The sequence below is a fragment of the Anolis carolinensis genome, chromosome 2 (assembly GCF_035594765.1).
Source record: "Anolis carolinensis isolate JA03-04 chromosome 2, rAnoCar3.1.pri, whole genome shotgun sequence".
Lineage (NCBI taxonomy): Eukaryota > Metazoa > Chordata > Lepidosauria > Squamata > Dactyloidae > Anolis > Anolis carolinensis.
Window position 1 is genome coordinate 12,105,850 of NC_085842.1, and position 16,317 is coordinate 12,122,166.

Sequence of the window (16,317 nt, forward strand, 5' to 3'; positions counted from 1 at the left end):
ACAGAAAATACTGGAAGGGTTTGGTGGGCATTGGCCTTGAGTTTTGGAGTAGTAGTTCACCTACATCCAGGGAGCACTGTGGACTCCAAATAATGATGGATCTGGACCAAACTTGGCATTAATACTCAATATTCCCAAATTTGAACACTGGTGATTTGGGGAAAATAGACCTTGACATTTGGGAGTTACAGTTGCTGGGATTGATACAATCAAAGAGCCCCTTGAACCCCCACCAATGATAGAATTGGGCCAAACCTCCCACGCAGAATCCCCATGACCAACAGAAAATACTGGAGGAATTTAGTTTCCTAAGACCATCAGAAATATGTTTTCTGATGGTCTTTGGCGACCCCTCTGAAACTTCCCTTGTGACTTCACCCCTGGGGTCCCAACCCCCAAATTGAGAAACACTTTCTGAGGTGGATGATGGAGGGACACCTTTGCTTTCTGGTGGTTCAGTAAAGCCAAGATTTGCACCACGCTGAAAATTACTCCAACTTTGGCGGAGTAGCCCTGACCCAGAACTTCCAAATAATGCCACAAATCAAAGGTGTGACTGATAGACCACCCTGCCCTTGTGTCCCCAGTGGGTCCATGGCACACGCTTTGTCTCAGGCACAACAGGATGTAAATCATGGCAGATCAAACTCCCTGCAGACCTTGGGTCCAATGAGGTGCCTCTGAGACATAAAGGAGTTAGTGTTGAGTCCTTCTCTCAAGGATCTCATTCGGAGGGTGCAGGAGTTCCAAAATCTGGAACGCTTCTGATCTAGGCATTTCAGACCAGGGTCTCAGCTTGGATGCATTTCCTCAGACTCAGAGCAAAGGCCAAGGGGTCTCTCTTGGAAGTACTTCTTTGGCTTTTCCTTTCTCTCCCTTCCTCTCTTCCCACCAGAGGGCGCACCTCCCTTTCTCTGGAAATCAATAGGATTCTGCACCAACCAGGATCCGCCAATGGGATTTCGCCTTCCAGTGGCGCGTCATCAATCTCCAGGCAGCAGGGCCCCAAATTCTTCTCTACCATTAAACACCCTGGAGGCACCAATGAGAATTCACTTTCTCTCTGCAGGTCATCAGTTTCCAGGCAGAACCACCACTTCTCTGCTCCCTTTCCATCTCTGATTTTTTTTTTCCGTGTCAGGAGCAACCGGAGTTGCTTCTGGAGTGAGAGAATTGGCTGTCTGCAAGGACGTTGCCCAGGGGACATTGCCCGGATGTTTTGATGTTTTACCATCCTTGTGGGAGGCTTCTCTCATGTCCCCGCATGGAGCTGGAGCTGATAGAGGGAGCTCATCCGCACTCTCTCTGGGTGGGATTCGAACCTGGCAGCTTTCAGGTCAGCAACCCAACCTTCAAGTTACGAGGCTTTTATCCCCTTGGCCACCGGGGCTCCTATCTCTGATTATTCAGTGACTCCAATGTGTGATGTTGCCAAGCCCTGCCCGGGAGGGACCTCAGGGGCCATGTATTTGAACCCCTGAGGCGTGATGCCCAAGAGCCAACTGTCCTTAGATGAGCGGGACCCCATCCCTTTGGGAAGCACCAGACTGAAGGGGGAGGCATGGACTTGGAGACAAGGAAGGAGAAGGCATCTCTTTATTGACAGAGGCACAGAGAGACATTATGATCACGGCTGTTGCTTCAAAAAGAGGTTTGCTAGCTCTGGGAAGCAGGTGGGGATTTGCAGTGCTATTTGCCAAGGAGGGCCTTTGGCACCTCAGGAGAAACAGGGCAGGATTGGGGTCCCAAAGGGGCAAGGAGGACTCCCCTTGGAGGAGGGCCCTTCTCACCAGCCAGTCTACCTTTCCAATGAAGATTCTCTGAATTGACACCCCTTTGTCCCCAAAGAGGCCCCTCTTTGTGATGAAAGGGAGCGAGGCCACCCTGAGACACAGCCCACCTTCCAGAAAAGGCCCCCCAAAGGAATGCAAGTTGAAGAGGAGGAGGATGAAACGCTGGACCCATCTTCGGATGTTTGTGCCCTTAGAGCCAGGCCAAGGCTGATGGCAAGGAGGAGGGAAGTGGGGTCTTCTTTGGCGAAGAGGAGTCACCCCAGAGTCTACTCCATGAGCCCCACTGGAAGTGGAGAGAGGAAAGGAAGGGCGGTCAGTGACAGCAGGCTTTATGGAGTCCCCACTGCCCTCCTTTCCAGAAGAGCACACCGGTTTGCCATCATGAAGCTCACCCATCCCATTGCCCATTTGGACTCTGGACAACAGCCTGGTTTCCCCCCTGAGGCTGAGAGAATGTGGCTCGCCCCAAGGCCAGTGGGAGAGGCTTCATCCCCAGGGCTCTCCCTGCCTGCTTTCCTTAGCACCCCTCTCAATAACCATGGGGGGGGGGGGAGTTCAGCACCCTTCACCCTGGCAGACCCAGAGGCAAGGGCACAGTAGCTTTTTCTCTGGCAATCCCCCCACCCCCAAGGGAAAAAAACAAACATTTGAGGTTGGAAAGAGCACTCTTTACCTGTTGTCCGGGGCACAGCACAGCCTGATGGGGAGAAAAAGAAGGAGAGAAAGGTTCAGTGAGGGCCAAAGGGTTGCTTCAAAAGGCAAAACACACACACATTGGACAAAAGAGCTCGGTGAGGGCTGATCAGCCTGGGCTTCTAAGGAGGTTTCCTCAAAAGAACAATAGAAAAGAGTGCACCTGAAAGAAAGGTCTCTACAACAAATGGGGAAGGGGATTACACCTTCATGCATCCTCATAGAGTGGGAGAGATGACTGTAGGGACCCTAAAAACCAGGCTCTGCTTGGCTGGTCCTGAGCCTAGAAGAGGGTAAAGGCAGGGCCAAAGGATAGGTGGACAGAGTGATGATGAGAGACAATAGGGAGATAGATAGGCAGTCATACAGAACATAGATGAGAGAGAGGAACACAGTGAGACAGATACATAATAAACAAGATATAGATTGCAAATAATAGACAGACAAATAGAGGTAGACACTAGGTAGACAAACATACAGACAGATGGTGAAGTAAATAAATAGCCTTTTAGACAGAGATGGTGAAACCATAGTCTTCCTGATGTCATCAGATGGCACCACCTCTCTGGATTCAGGAAAGGAGTCCCCAAATGATACCCAGCAGCCCTCAGCCTTCACTTCCTGGCTGCCCTGGTCTTCCTTTAGAGGAAGCTGGTGCCTCTCATTTGTAGGTCTTGAGGCTGCCATGAACTGCAGTCCCCAGAAAGACTGCCCAGTATGGCCTGTGGGGAGGGCGATGCTGGAAGCTACAAAACCCCTGGTAACTCTGGGCTACATTATCCTTCTGGGAGGACTGTGCACGAGTGTCTCATACAGTGTCACCAAACATCCATACACCCCACATGCGCAGCTTCACCTTTCCAGATGTATAGGGAGAGCCCCGCGGCCACAAAGACCACGCCCAGGACCAGGCCCACGACCCCCGTCCACATCTTGCTCTTGGCAGAGTCCGACTGGGGCCCTGCAAAAGAGAAGGAGACAAGGAAAATGGAGATGTGGAGGAAACAAGGGCATCATCACCCCCAAAAGCATATTAGGAAGATGTGGTAATGGGATGGTGGGTGGGAAGGCAGCTTAAGAGGACAAGGGCCTCTCCTTCTTCGGAGGCCTCTGCACAGAGGTCCACCAAGCATCTCCCAGGAGTGCTCTAGTTGAGTATTCCTGCAGGGCCAAAGGGGCTGCACTAGATGTCCCTTGTGAGTGCCTTTGGTGCAGTGTTTCTTACTCCACTCGATGGAGGCAGGGCTGGCGAAGCTGTCGTGCTCCACTTGGCAGGCGTAGACATCTCCCCGCTCCGGCTGCGTCTCCAGCATCTCATGCATCTGGTAAGTCCAGTCTCCGTTGTCGATGAGGCCCGAAGTCATCACTTGGTCCCCCTTTTCCTCCTTCCCGTTCCTGAACCACCTGATTTTTATCTTGGCTGGGAAAAAGCTGTCCACGAAGCAAATCAGCAGAGTGTTGTGGGAGGGGGCCTTGTAGTCGCTGGTGATCCTCATCTTGGGCTGAACTGGAGGGAAAGGGGCAGAGAAAGGGGGTGAGTGGGGGAGAGTGGGCTGCCAGGGAAGGGGAGGGCCAAGGGTTCCCCTTGATGAATGTGGCAGAGGGAGAGGAAAGGGGTCCCAGGCCGTCTGTTTCAGTGGGAACTGGAACAGAGAAAGGAAGGAGGGTCAGCCTCCGCCCCACAAATCTCTGCAAAGGTGAGTTGCATACCCTTCTCTCCCCAAACATGATGGCCTCATAGCATAAAAGAGAGAGACTGTCATGGTAACTAAGGGTAGAAAAACCCATGGGGGGCGGAGGGGGGATCTTAGGACTGCAACGTATGCCGTGTTGTATTCCAAATAGACTGGAACGTATTTAGTTCTAACCTTTTTTAAAACTGGTTTTAAACCACTTCATTGGATGTGTTGCAATAGCAGATTCCCAGATTAGTTAGGTGTTTACACCTTATTTTATTTTATTTTTGTTGTTGTTTAATATTTAATGTTTATTTTACTTAGGTGATATTTGTCTTTACTGTTCTAATGTAGCACAAATCCTATGTAAAATCATACCATGTATTTTTGACATTAATATTGAGATCTGAAATATATACAGAAAGTCTTTACTGTTTCAGCAGCATTCTCTCCTAATGTTTCACTTGCATCTGTGGCTGCCATCTCTCGAGGTTCTGCTGGCAACGAGGCAAGTGGTGTGTCTACTGTGGAATAATGTTCATGGTGGGAGGAAGAACCCGTGTCTGTTTAAAGCAAATGTGAATGTTGTAATGATCAAGTTTGAAAAGCATTGAGTGCCCCCAGTGGCGTAGTGGGTTAAAGCCTCGTGACTTGAAGGCTGACCTGAAGGTTGCCAGGCTCGAATCCAACCTGGGGAGAGCTCTATTTATCAGCTCCAGCTCCATGCGAGGACATGAGAAAAGCCTCCCACAAGGATGGTAAAAACATCAAAACATCCGGGCAACGTCCTCTGGGCAACGTCATTGCAGACGGCCAATTCTCTCACACCAGAAGTGACTTGCAGTTTCTCAAGTTGCTCCTGACATGAAAAAAAGTAGCCATGAAGTAAATTATGTTTTTACCTTTTGTATTGATGTACAGGGTATGTGAAAAAGAACTCCCTAGTTTTAATGTAAATTACATTAAAACTAGGGAGTTCTTTTTCAAACACCCTGTATTCGTATTTTATTGCACCATGTGTATTGTTACATCATGAGTGCCCTGAAAGCCGCCCTGAGTCCCTTTTGGGGGATGGTGGCATGGTACAAATAACGTTTATTATTGTTGTTGTTGTTATGAAGCTGCAAAGTCAATCAGTGAGAGTATCTGCATAGTGGTAGCCTGACCTCTCTTGCCTGGGGACATCCTCTTCTTTGGGAGGTGTTAAATTTGAAAACACAGAAATGCTGGACCACTCTGACAATCATCATGTCAGGCTACACAGAGAAGCCACTGAAATCCACAAGAAGGAGGTGGACCATTTCAACGGAAAGGAGGAAACCATGAAAATGAACACAATCTGGTTACCACTATTAAAAACCCCAAGATCAGGACTCAGAAATGTGGGAATTCCAAACCATAAACATTCAAGGACCAGTGAACATCTCCCAACCAGAGGATGCCTCCAGGTAACAAAGGCTGGGCTACCTCTATGCAGATACCCGCACTGATTGACTTTGCAGCTTATTGGAGCATTAGAATTGCATTGACCACTGCTGCAGACTCCTAGTTGGACAGTGCCTGTTTGCTAGATAATTACACGCACACATGATTAATAGACCCAATCCTAACTAGGCCTTTCCTTCCTTTGTGTCCTCTCCCCTTAGTTTTGTCCGCTTGAACAGGATGTGTGTGGGGAGGAGTTTCTTTTTCTCTCTCCTGTTCCCCTGGATTTCTGGGAGAGCCAGGCAGGCACCAGCGGGGAGGTCCATCTCTTCCTGAGCTAGAACTGCTCTCCCCATTTCTCTCCCCCCCCCCATCACTCCCCCCCCCCCCCAATGTGGGTTTCCTGGCTTTTGGGGAGGGGAGAGCGACCACCTCCAGTCATTGCCCCCTCCCTCCCTCCCTGGGCGGAGGAGGACTCTCTCCTCTTCCCGACCTGCGTGAGGGGGGCACTCACTCTTCCTGCGGAGGGAGAAGGGCTCCATGATGCCGTAGTTGTGTCGGCAGAAGGCGTCCACGTTGGTCATCATGCTCCGCAGCGTATCGGGGTCCCGGTTCCACCTGTCCATGTTGGACTCCACCATGGGCGCGAGGGCTACGTAGCGGCCCAGGTCGCTGTCGAAGCGGGCCACTTCCTGCCGGTCGTAGATGAACCGTTGCAGGAAGAGCACATGGGGTTCCTCTCCGCCGGCCCCGTTGGAAAAGAAGCACTCACCCTTCTCTTGGTACAAGAAATCCACTGCGGGGCCAGAATGGGAGAGAGAGAGAAAGGGCGCGGGAGCAGTGACTTTGGGGCCGCGGGGCGCCTCTTCTCGGCTCTTTTTGCCCTCCCTCTGAGGTTGCCCTGGCCTCCCCTCGAGTCAGCCCAAACAGGGGCAGTCATCATAATAATCAGGGCCGGCCGGAGATATTTTTAAATGTTAAGCGGGGGTGCTAAAAAGCGCCCCCGCCACCGGCCCCGCCTCCCACGCCCTGGCCCCGCCCAGCGTGCCCTGGCCCCGCCTCCCACGCTGTGTGGGAGGCGGGGCCAGGGCGAATAGTGCGGGGGGCGGGGCCAGAGTTGGCCCCGCCCCCCGCCCAGCGTGCCCTGGCCGCGACCAGGAAGTAAGGCCCAAATGGCCTAGCTGTGCTGTGCGCGTGCACACAGCACAGCTAGGCCATTTTGCCCTTAGTCAACAAACTAAGGGCAAAAATGGCCTATCTGGCAGTGCGCATTTGGGCCTTACTTCCTGGTCGCGGCCGCCGGCCGCCCGGGCGATCGGCGGCCGCGACCAGGAAGTAAGGCCCGAATGGCCTAGCTGTGCTGTGCGCGTGCGCACAGCCCAGCTAGGCCATTTTGCCCTTAGTCAACAAACTAAGGGCAAAAATGGCCTATCTGGCAGTGCGCATTTGGGCCTTACTTCCTGGTCGCGGCCGCCGGCCGCCCGGGCGATCGGCGGCCGCGACCAGGAAGTAAGGCCCGAATGGCCTAGCTGTGCTGTGCGCGTGCGCACAGCCCAGCTAGGCCATTTTGCCCTTAGTCAACAAACTAAGGGCAAAAATGGCCTATCTGGCAGTGCGCATTTGGGCCTTACTTCCTGGTCGCGGCCGCCGGCCGCCCGGGCGATCGGCGGCCGCGACCAGGAAGTAAGGCCCGAATGGCCTAGCTGTGCTGTGCGCGTGCGCACAGCCCAGCTAGGCCATTTTGCCCTTAGTCAACAAACTAAGGGCAAAAATGGCCTATCTGGCAGTGCGCATTTGGGCCTTACTTCCTGGTCGCGGCCGCCGGCCGCCCGGGCGATCGGCGGCCGCGACCAGGAAGTAAGGCCCGAATGGCCTAGCTGTGCTGTGCGCGTGCGCACAGCCCAGCTAGGCCATTTTGCCCTTAGTCAACAAACTAAGGGCAAAAATGGCCTATCTGGCAGTGCGCATTTGGGCCTTACTTCCTGGTCGCGGCCGCCGGCCGCCCGGGCGATCGGCGGCCGCGACCAGGAAGTAAGGCCCGAATGGCCTAGCTGTGCTGTGCGCGTGCGCACAGCCCAGCTAGGCCATTTTGCCCTTAGTCAACAAACTAAGGGCAAAAATGGCCTATCTGGCAGTGCGCATTTGGGCCTTACTTCCTGGTCGCGGCCGCCGGCCGCCCGGGCGATCGGCGGCCGCGACCAGGAAGTAAGGCCCGAATGGCCTAGCTGTGCTGTGCGCGTGCGCACAGCCCAGCTAGGCCATTTTGCCCTTAGTCAACAAACTAAGGGCAAAAATGGCCTATCTGACAGTGCGCATTTGGGCCTTACTTCCTGGTCGCGGCCGCCGGCCGCCCGGGCGATCGGCGGCCGCGACCAGGAAGTAAGGCCCGAATGGCCTAGCTGTGCTGTGCGCGTGCGCACAGCCCAGCTAGGCCATTTTGCCCTTAGTCAACAAACTAAGGGCAAAAATGGCCTATCTGGCAGTGCGCATTTGGGCCTTACTTCCTGGTCGCGGCCGCCGGCCGCCCGGGCGATCGGCGGCCGCGACCAGGAAGTAAGGCCCAAATGGCCTAGCTGTGCTGTGCGCGTGCGCACAGCCCAGCTAGGCCATTTTGCCCTTAGTCAACAAACTAAGGGCAAAAATGGCCTATCTGGCAGTGCGCATTTGGGCCTTACTTCCTGGTCGCGGCCGCCGGCCGCCCGGGCGATCGGCGGCCGCGACCAGGAAGTAAGGCCCAAATGGCCTAGCTGTGCTGTGCGCGTGCGCACAGCACAGCTAGGCCATTTTGCCCTTAGTCAACAAACTAAGGGCAAAAATGGCCTATCTGGCAGTGCGCATTTGGGCCTTACTTCCTGGTCGCGGCCGCCGGCCGCCCGGGCGATCGGCGGCCGCGACCAGGAAGTAAGGCCCAAATGGCATGCGCACAGCACAGATAGGCCATTTTTGCCCTTAGTTTGTTGACTAAGGGCAAAATGGCCTAGGTGCTTGTCGCGGTTTGGCGTGGGCGCGGGGATTGAAGCCCCGCGGGCCCGCGCCAACACCGGAGGCGTCGGTGGCGCTACGGGTCGCTGTCGACGCCTCGACAGCGCCCCTAGCGGCCAGCGCCCGAGGCGGCCGCGTCAGCGGCCTCGTAGTAACAACCGGCCCTGATAATAATCACCATCCGCATTATACCTTTTGTTTATTACCCGCCTCTCATAATGGCTGGAGGCGGGTACAACGAATTGGAAAACAAATGAACGTAGAAACACAATAAATGACAGCATTACCAAGAGAGACACAGACAAGCATATATATGAAATATAGAAATATGCCAAACCCAGCTACAGAACGGACACACAGTGGACACTGAGTGCAAATGAACACTCCGGGTGGAAAGTTGGCCGGGTCGGCCTCCAATGTGTTCGAAACCCCGAGGGCTCCCTGAGCGGCCGGCGGGTGGGTTGGAGTCCTGCCCTTGGTCCAACCCCCCCCCCCTCTTCCGGGCAGGCGGGCGGGCGGGGCTGGGTGTCCCTGCCTGTCTCCCTGGGGAAGAGTCCTGCTGCTCACCTGGCGGCCCCTCCGACGCGCCCTCCGACGCCAGCAAGAGCCAGGAGCAGAACAAGAAGCAGGCCAAGCCCGCCGCAGGAGGACCCATCGTTATCACCTCTGACTGACTGACCGACAGACCTCCCGCCTGCTTGCCTGCCTTCCTCAGCCCCCGGCAGGGAGACTCTGCCTTGCTCTTTCTCCAGGTCATGGGCCAATCAGGCGCAGAGACCCGCCTGCGTCATCCGTCGCTGGGCAAAGAAGTCCCAAAAAGGTGCCCGTCGGAGCGGCGCTCGGGGCTGGGCGGGGAGGAAGTGGGCATGGCGAGCACGAGAGAGGGGGGAAGGGAGGCGCCCGGGGATCGGGCCGGCCGGCCGGGGGAGTCTCTGCGGTGGGGAGACCTTTCGCTGGAGGGCCCCCGGGACGGAGAGAACAAGGCATGGGTGAGTCCCACCCATGGGGGAAAAGCGGGATAAAAATAAATAAATAAATAGATAAATAAAAATAATAATAAAAGCCACCCCCTTCTCTGGCGGCTTCTCTCGGAAGCGCGCCTCCCGGTGGGGCTCCTGACGAGAAGGTTTTCCCTGGCAACAGGATGGTCAGCGCCAGGGCCTTTTCCTGATTGGCTGGCCTGGCCTCGGGAGGGGCGGGCGGGTGCCTGGGTCCCAAAGTCTCCCTCCCTCCCTCGGCGCCCCACTCCGCAGCAGAGCCCAGAACAGGATGACGGCGACGGGGGCGCTCCCCTGGCTCTTCTTCCTCCACCTGCTCCTCCTGGGCAGGGCGGCCGCCGGCGTGGAAAGTGAGCCAGGGCTCCGGGGCAGATGCAGGGCTCTGGGGCCACCGGAGGGGAGGGGAAGGGAGTAGGGAGGGAGCCCCGACGGGCACGGACCCCTCTCCCACCCCCCCCCCCCACCCCGTTCTTTGGCTTCCCCGCTCCTTGTTCTCTTTTCTGCAGCGGAGGCGGACTACGTGAACCTGGACTTCTTCCAGGAGACCTTCCCGGCGGGGGCCAAGGCGGAGGTGGACGCGGGCGAGTACCTGGACGAGTTCGAGGGCGAGGCCATCTTCCAGGTGGACTGGGCCCGGAAGACCGTCTCCTGGCGCCTCCCCGACTTCCCCCGCTTCGCCGGTTTCGAGGCCGCGGGGGCCCTGGGCTCTCTCTCCGTGGTCAAGAACAACCTGGAGGTCTTAATGAAGCTCAGCAACCGGACGCGCGCTCAGAACGGTACAAACCCCTTTTCCCCTACCCATCCCTTATGCCGGAGCCCCCCCCCCCTCCCTGAATTCCGCTCCGCCGTTTTCGAGGCCGCGGGGACCCTGGTCTACCGGAGCGGGATCAAGGGCCGCCTCGGGGTCCTCGTGGCGTTCAGCAACCAGAGGGGCCCCAGAACGGTACACCGCCCCCTCCCCCATTATCCGCGATGCTAACCCTCTGGAAGGACGGGGACCCTTACTAACCTCCACTGAAATGGCCCTGGTCCCTCCCCCCCAAGACAAAAGCCTTTCCGACCATGGCCTGGAAATGCCATGAAACAGAACTCTTCCTGGAGAAAGCACGCAGAGCCAGGGAAGGGAAAGGCTCGGGGCAGAAGACAGGGAGTCGCTGCCTCTCCGCGCTACAACCTCCTGCCCCCACCCCCAGCCAGGACTAAGGCAGAGGGAGGGGGGGGGAGAAGCCAGGGCCACCAAAGGAAGAGCGACCTCCTGATTCTGATGTCCTTCAGAAGATCCAGGGAACAGAGGCTGACTCTTAGCAAGAGGGTTGCTATCCCTCCTCCCTCCCCAGTGTGAGACTTACAGTCTAAAAGAGCAAGACAAGGAGAAGGGGGTTTCAGTGTTGCTATCTGGATTTAGGGGAAAAATCCCAACCTTGGCTTTGTTCAGATGCCACAGATAAGAAACTCCCACTTCCTTCCAGGAGGGATTGGGATCCCTGCCCCCTCTTATGGAGACTCAGCTCTGAGTTCAATGTGTCAGATCTTGCTAGCCCTTTCTCATCCTTGCAGAGAGAACCCCTTTGTGCTTCACATCCCCTCTGGTGTAATACCTTGTCAATATTAAGGATTTTTCTCAGTGCTTCTCAACCTGTGGGTCCCCAGGTGTTTTGGCCTTCAACTCCCAGAAATCCTAACAGCTGGTAAACTGGCTGGGATTTTAGAAGTTGTAGGCCAAAACACCTGGGGACCCACAGATTGAGAAGCACTGGTCTAGAAACTAACACAACTTCTTAACAACTGCAATGAATTCCCTAACTGTAAACTCAGGGTCATTTTGCCAAGAAAACCTGTTTCCTGTGTTCAGTTTAGTGACAGTAATTTGAAACTCCTTGGGAATGCAGTGCGCATAGACAGCCACTCCTCTCTCTGCATTTGAATCTACAAACAAGTTCTGAATTTGTGTCATGAATCTTAGAGATGCTGCAGTTTATCAGCTAGGCATTTCTCAAGGACATGAGCTTTATTACTATTAAGGCCCACCTTTTGCAAAGAGACTCATGCCTAGAGGCTTTGCACTAAATGTTATGTAAACTCCTCTATGTTATCCAACAGCTGTGGGTCCATTGAACATAATAAAGTTTATAATAAATAAATACTATTACAGGCTTTCACGAAAAGGATCCAGGCAATGCACATATGTGACCCTATTTGTCTCTCTTTGCCAGCTGCTCCTTCGGTCAAGGTGTACCCCAAATACCCCGTGGAGACAGGGGACCCCAACGCCCTCATCTGCTTCGTGGACCACTTCTCCCCTCCTGTGCTGAACGTCACGTGGCTGAAGAATGGGCAGATGGTCTCTAAGGGGGTGGAAGAGACAGCCATCCTTCCCAGAGCTGACCACGCCTTCCGCAAGTTCTCCTACCTGCCCTTCGTCCCAGAGGAGGGAGACTTCTACACCTGCCGTGTGGAGCACCGGGGGCTCCCTGAACCCCTGACAGTGATCTGGTGTAAGTCAGTTTCCTTTTGGAGCCAAACATCCAGTGTCTAAAAGCCCCCACAATTTGAGCCAAGGATAATATTAGGTGTATCTGTGCTACACAGTTTGGAAAGTTTGGAAAAGTTAATGATGCTGGGGAAAATGGAAGGAAAAAGGAAGAGAGGCTGACCAAGGGCAAGATGGATGGACGGTATCTTTGAAGTGACTGGCATGAACTTGAAGGAACTGGGGGCGGTGACGGACGACAGGGAACTCTGGTGCAGACTGGTTCATGAGGTCACGAAGAGTCGGAAATGACTGACCGAATGAAGTGCAATTCCATTATATGCTCTTCTTGTTCTAGCTATGGGGAAAGACTATGACATTATAGAGGGATTGGCTCAGTCTACTTCCCCATTCAGTTTTAGGAAGTACTGGAATTCATTTTGGGTTTGAAGTTTTGCTTAAGGTTTAGTAAAGTGCACTTTGGTTGCTATGTTTCGGAAAGGCCGGAAAAAGCAGCCTGTGAGTGAGCATAGCCCTGACCCCTATTTCTGGAGGGCCAAAATACAATGTGAATTTGGAGGCTGCCATTCTGGAGAAATGTTCCATTCCCAAACTTTGCAGAATACAATGGCCTATGTTTCCCCATCAACCTAAAAGCTCCATCCTGCCTCCCCAACCTTTTTGGGGCCAGATTTGGGCAACACCATATCACTTCCAGTGCACCAGAACACCGCAGTGCTGCTTGCGGAGCGGGGGGGGGGGGGGGGCTAAACTCTTCATCCAGTTGCTCATTCTGGTTATATGAAAAAAAGACAATTTCCAGAGAAATTTGAGTTGTGTGGTTCCAACCCTTCCTGCATACTGTGACTACATACTTTTCACATGTAAAAGTTATGTACATCTTACAGATACCTTCCAGCAGGTTGACAGAACATTAGAGGTGGCTTTTCCAGGGCAGGAAAAGGAGAGACAAATAGAACCCTCCCCATTGTATTTCCTCCAAACTCCTGCCAGTTATCCATTTGAGCTACGTTTTGGACCACATACACATGGCTCTAGGCTACAACACAAGAATTATGTTGTTGATGTGTGCCATCAGGCCATTTATTTATTTATTTAAAGCATTTCTATTCTGCCCTTCTCACCTTGAAGGGGACTCAGGGTGGAACACAACATATATATGGCAAGCATTCCATGCCGGGACACAATATAATTATAAATATACACAAACATTAAAGTAAGTTATATCTACTTTAAAACTGGCTGTTTAAAACACCATGCTGGCTCTTATTTCTGACAAGGTAATGCCCCAGGGTCATCCACTGGATTTCTGTGGACAAGAAGAGAATTGAACCACGGTCTCCAAAGCTGCTGTCCAGAATTCAAACCACTGCATCATGACAGGTTCATAGTTAACACATCAAAGCACAAAACAAAACCTAGGATTATGTCAAGTGCCATAAAAACCTATGCTCGGCTTTTTACAAATTTTGGGGGGGGGCGGGGGTGTGTGGTTATAAACCCCAATGGATTTACTTGCCTATGAACTGAGAAAAGAGCATGCTGAACATCACAAAAATATACTGTACAGTAAAATAGGGACAGGTTGCACCTGAATTGGCAGCCCAACTTTGATGAAACCCAGGTTTTGTGGCACCACAAAGATCCAAATTTTTTACACAGTATAGGTTTTGGTGGAGTGCAGCCTACTTCATGAGACCCTCATTTGGCAGATAAACATTTTCAGGCAGGAAGGGAGGGCTGCTCAGTTTGGTGAAAAGGGAACAACTACTGGATCGGCCATTGGAATTTAAGACCTATCTCTTCCGGCAGGCCTACCCAGACAGTTTTAATAGTGAATTTTAAACTCCACTGTATGCCTGGTTTTTATTTTGTGTATTTGATATGTATTTAATGATATGATTTAATATGTGTATTTTAGAGTGATTTAAAATGACTATGTGTCTGGTTATGTTTTAGTAGTGCTTGTAACCTGCCTCGAGGCATGAGGAGAGGTGGGCAAGAAATAAAACTTTTATTATTATTATTATTATTATTATTATTATTATTATTATTATTATTATTATTATTATTGCTACTACTACTACATACATCGACCATTAGCTTGATAGCAGTCATTGGCAAGTGGTAACTTTGTGATAGCACAGGCCTACATGATCTGATTAATAGATGTATTGTGATAAAACACCTGGGATTCAAGGATTGAATGAGAAGGAGGGTGGGAGGATTTCTGGGTTCTTTTACCAACCAAGCCTGGAGAGAACGAGCCTTTCCTTGTCTGATGAGTTTCCCTGTCTCACCTGCAGCACCAGAGGAGTCCACCCCTGACCCGGACACAGCTGAGAACGTGCTCTGTGGCCTGGGCCTGGCCTTTGGCATCCTGGGCATCATTGTGGGCACCATCCTCTTTTTAAAGGCCACGAGAATGACCGACCACAACAGTCGCAATGGACGGAGCGGTGGCCTGTGAGTCCAATCCGCTTCAGTTCAACAACTAGGCTGAGGAAGCAATGGCCTAGCAAAGGGGGCAGGAGCCCCCCGCTGCCCACGAAACAGTTGTCATGGAAGGAGAGGGTGGGAACGAGGAGGCATTCCCTTTCTCACAGGATCCTCAGATCTAGATTTTATCCAAGATTTTATCTTTTGTCCTTGTATGTGATTTTTTATGACTTGTTTTTATTGTTATTTGATCTGTTTTATTGCTTTGTCTTATTGTTGTGGACTGGGCTTGGCCCCATGTAAGCTGCCCCGAGTCCCTTCGGGGAGATGGGGCGGGGTATAAAAATAAAATAATAATAATAATAATTATCTGGGATTGGAGGCCCATGGATCAACCTTGACTTTGAGTTTTAGTGGGATCCCACCTGCTCCAAGTATGCTTCAGTGAGTCTATACTCCAAAAGTGAGATTATGGGCTACATGGAGGAGGAATCCAGTCCCCCCTGCATTCAGACATGTTAAATACCTATCTTCTGAACCCTACTAATTGCTGAACCACCCCCTCTCCTTCCTTTCTCAGGTAATATGTAGAGAGGGAGAGATGCTCCTTTCCCAGCAAGTGCCTCAGCCAAGACATCCTTGCCACTCTCACCATCACACGCGGGCCAACCTCCCTACATCGATCTGCTGAAAGAGCCCCATTTGCCTTGTTCTGACTCTTCCACTGCACCCCACTGGTGGCCCAAACCAAGGAGACCACCTTATGCTCCACCAACATCCATCCACCTGGCATCCAGTAACTGGACACAAAGCTCAATAGATCTGACGGACAAGATTTGCTGTTGTATGCCTTCAAGTTCTTTCTGGGTGAGGTTCACATTTTTGGCCAGGTTTGGCCCAAAGAGGTTTGCCATTGCCCTCCTCTGAGTCTGAGAGACTGTGGCTTATCCAGGGTCACCAAGTAGGTTTCCACGGCCGAGTGGGATTCGAACCCTGGTCTTTAGTCCAGCACTCAAATGGCCATTATTTCCCTCTAGAAATAAAGAAATGTTTTCAGTTCTGCACATCGCTTGAATAACTCTCTCTTCTAATTCATGCTTAACAAGTAGGATTCACCCATCTCATTGCAGAGAGGCCCAAAAATCTCTCTGTTTGGGGGAAAAAGCTGCTGCCTTTCATTATTCTTCAGGATTGATTTTGCAAAATCTTAACTGCATTTCAAATAAAACTTAAATACTGGAGCTGCATTTTAAAGCTTTAATAGCATGCTTATCATTTACACTGTCTTAAATTTGTTAGACTGCTTTTATTGTGTACCACCCTGAGACATTTGGGTGAAAGGGTGGCAAATAAATAAAGACGGTTGGATTTGGATGTTCTAGGTTTCAATAAATTGTTCATTTATTTATGCTGTGACATAAAAGCAAATAGTGAGGAAAAGTGGTTCTTACCAAACACATTTGATCCGCTGGAGCAGGGTAAAAGTCAGTTATACCCCATTGATGGGTGTCAGGTGACACATTATTTATTTATTTATTTAAAATATTTATATTCTGCCCTTCTCACCCTGAAGGGGACATAGGGTGGAGCACTACATATATATGGCAAGCTTTCCATGCCAGGACATAAACAAATTATAAATATACACAAACATTAAAAACATTAAACATTAAAATCAGTTATATCTAGTTTAAAACCAGCTGTTTAAACCAACTCAGGATACCATGCTGGCTCTGGTCAGTGGAGTAGGTTTCCTCTTATTGCCTCATTGCAGTGTCCCAAAGGCTTGGTCCCACAGCCAGGTCCTTACCATCTTTCTG

At 51.9% G+C, this 16,317-nt stretch overlaps 2 protein-coding genes across 3 annotated transcripts; one reads left to right on the forward strand and one right to left on the reverse strand.

Moving 5' to 3' along the window:
- Nucleotides 1-1,582: 1,582 nt before the first annotated feature.
- On the reverse strand, nt 1,583-9,316 carry LOC100552026 (H-2 class II histocompatibility antigen, E-S beta chain). Its single transcript, XM_062969464.1, has 6 exons — nt 9,137-9,316; nt 6,102-6,383; nt 3,712-3,993; nt 3,343-3,447; nt 2,467-2,490; nt 1,583-2,076 (listed from the first exon to the last, which is right to left on the reverse strand). Exons 1-6 carry the CDS (start codon nt 9,222-9,224, stop codon nt 2,060-2,062), a joined length of 798 nt encoding a protein of 265 aa, XP_062825534.1. The 5' UTR covers nt 9,225-9,316; the 3' UTR covers nt 1,583-2,059.
- Nucleotides 9,317-9,441: 125 nt separating this feature from the next.
- LOC134295939 (HLA class II histocompatibility antigen, DR alpha chain-like) lies at nt 9,442-15,871 on the forward strand. Of its 2 annotated transcripts, none has more exons than XM_062969466.1 (5): nt 9,442-9,558; nt 10,074-10,343; nt 11,781-12,062; nt 14,365-14,524; nt 15,078-15,871. In XM_062969466.1, exons 1-5 carry the CDS (start codon nt 9,555-9,557, stop codon nt 15,079-15,081), a joined length of 720 nt encoding a protein of 239 aa, XP_062825536.1. In that variant the 5' UTR covers nt 9,442-9,554; the 3' UTR covers nt 15,082-15,871. The 2 variants fall into 2 exon arrangements, with proteins under 2 accessions (XP_062825536.1, XP_062825535.1); XM_062969465.1 differs by lacking the exon at nt 9,442-9,558 and adding an exon at nt 9,777-9,917.
- Nucleotides 15,872-16,317: the final 446 nt, after the last annotated feature.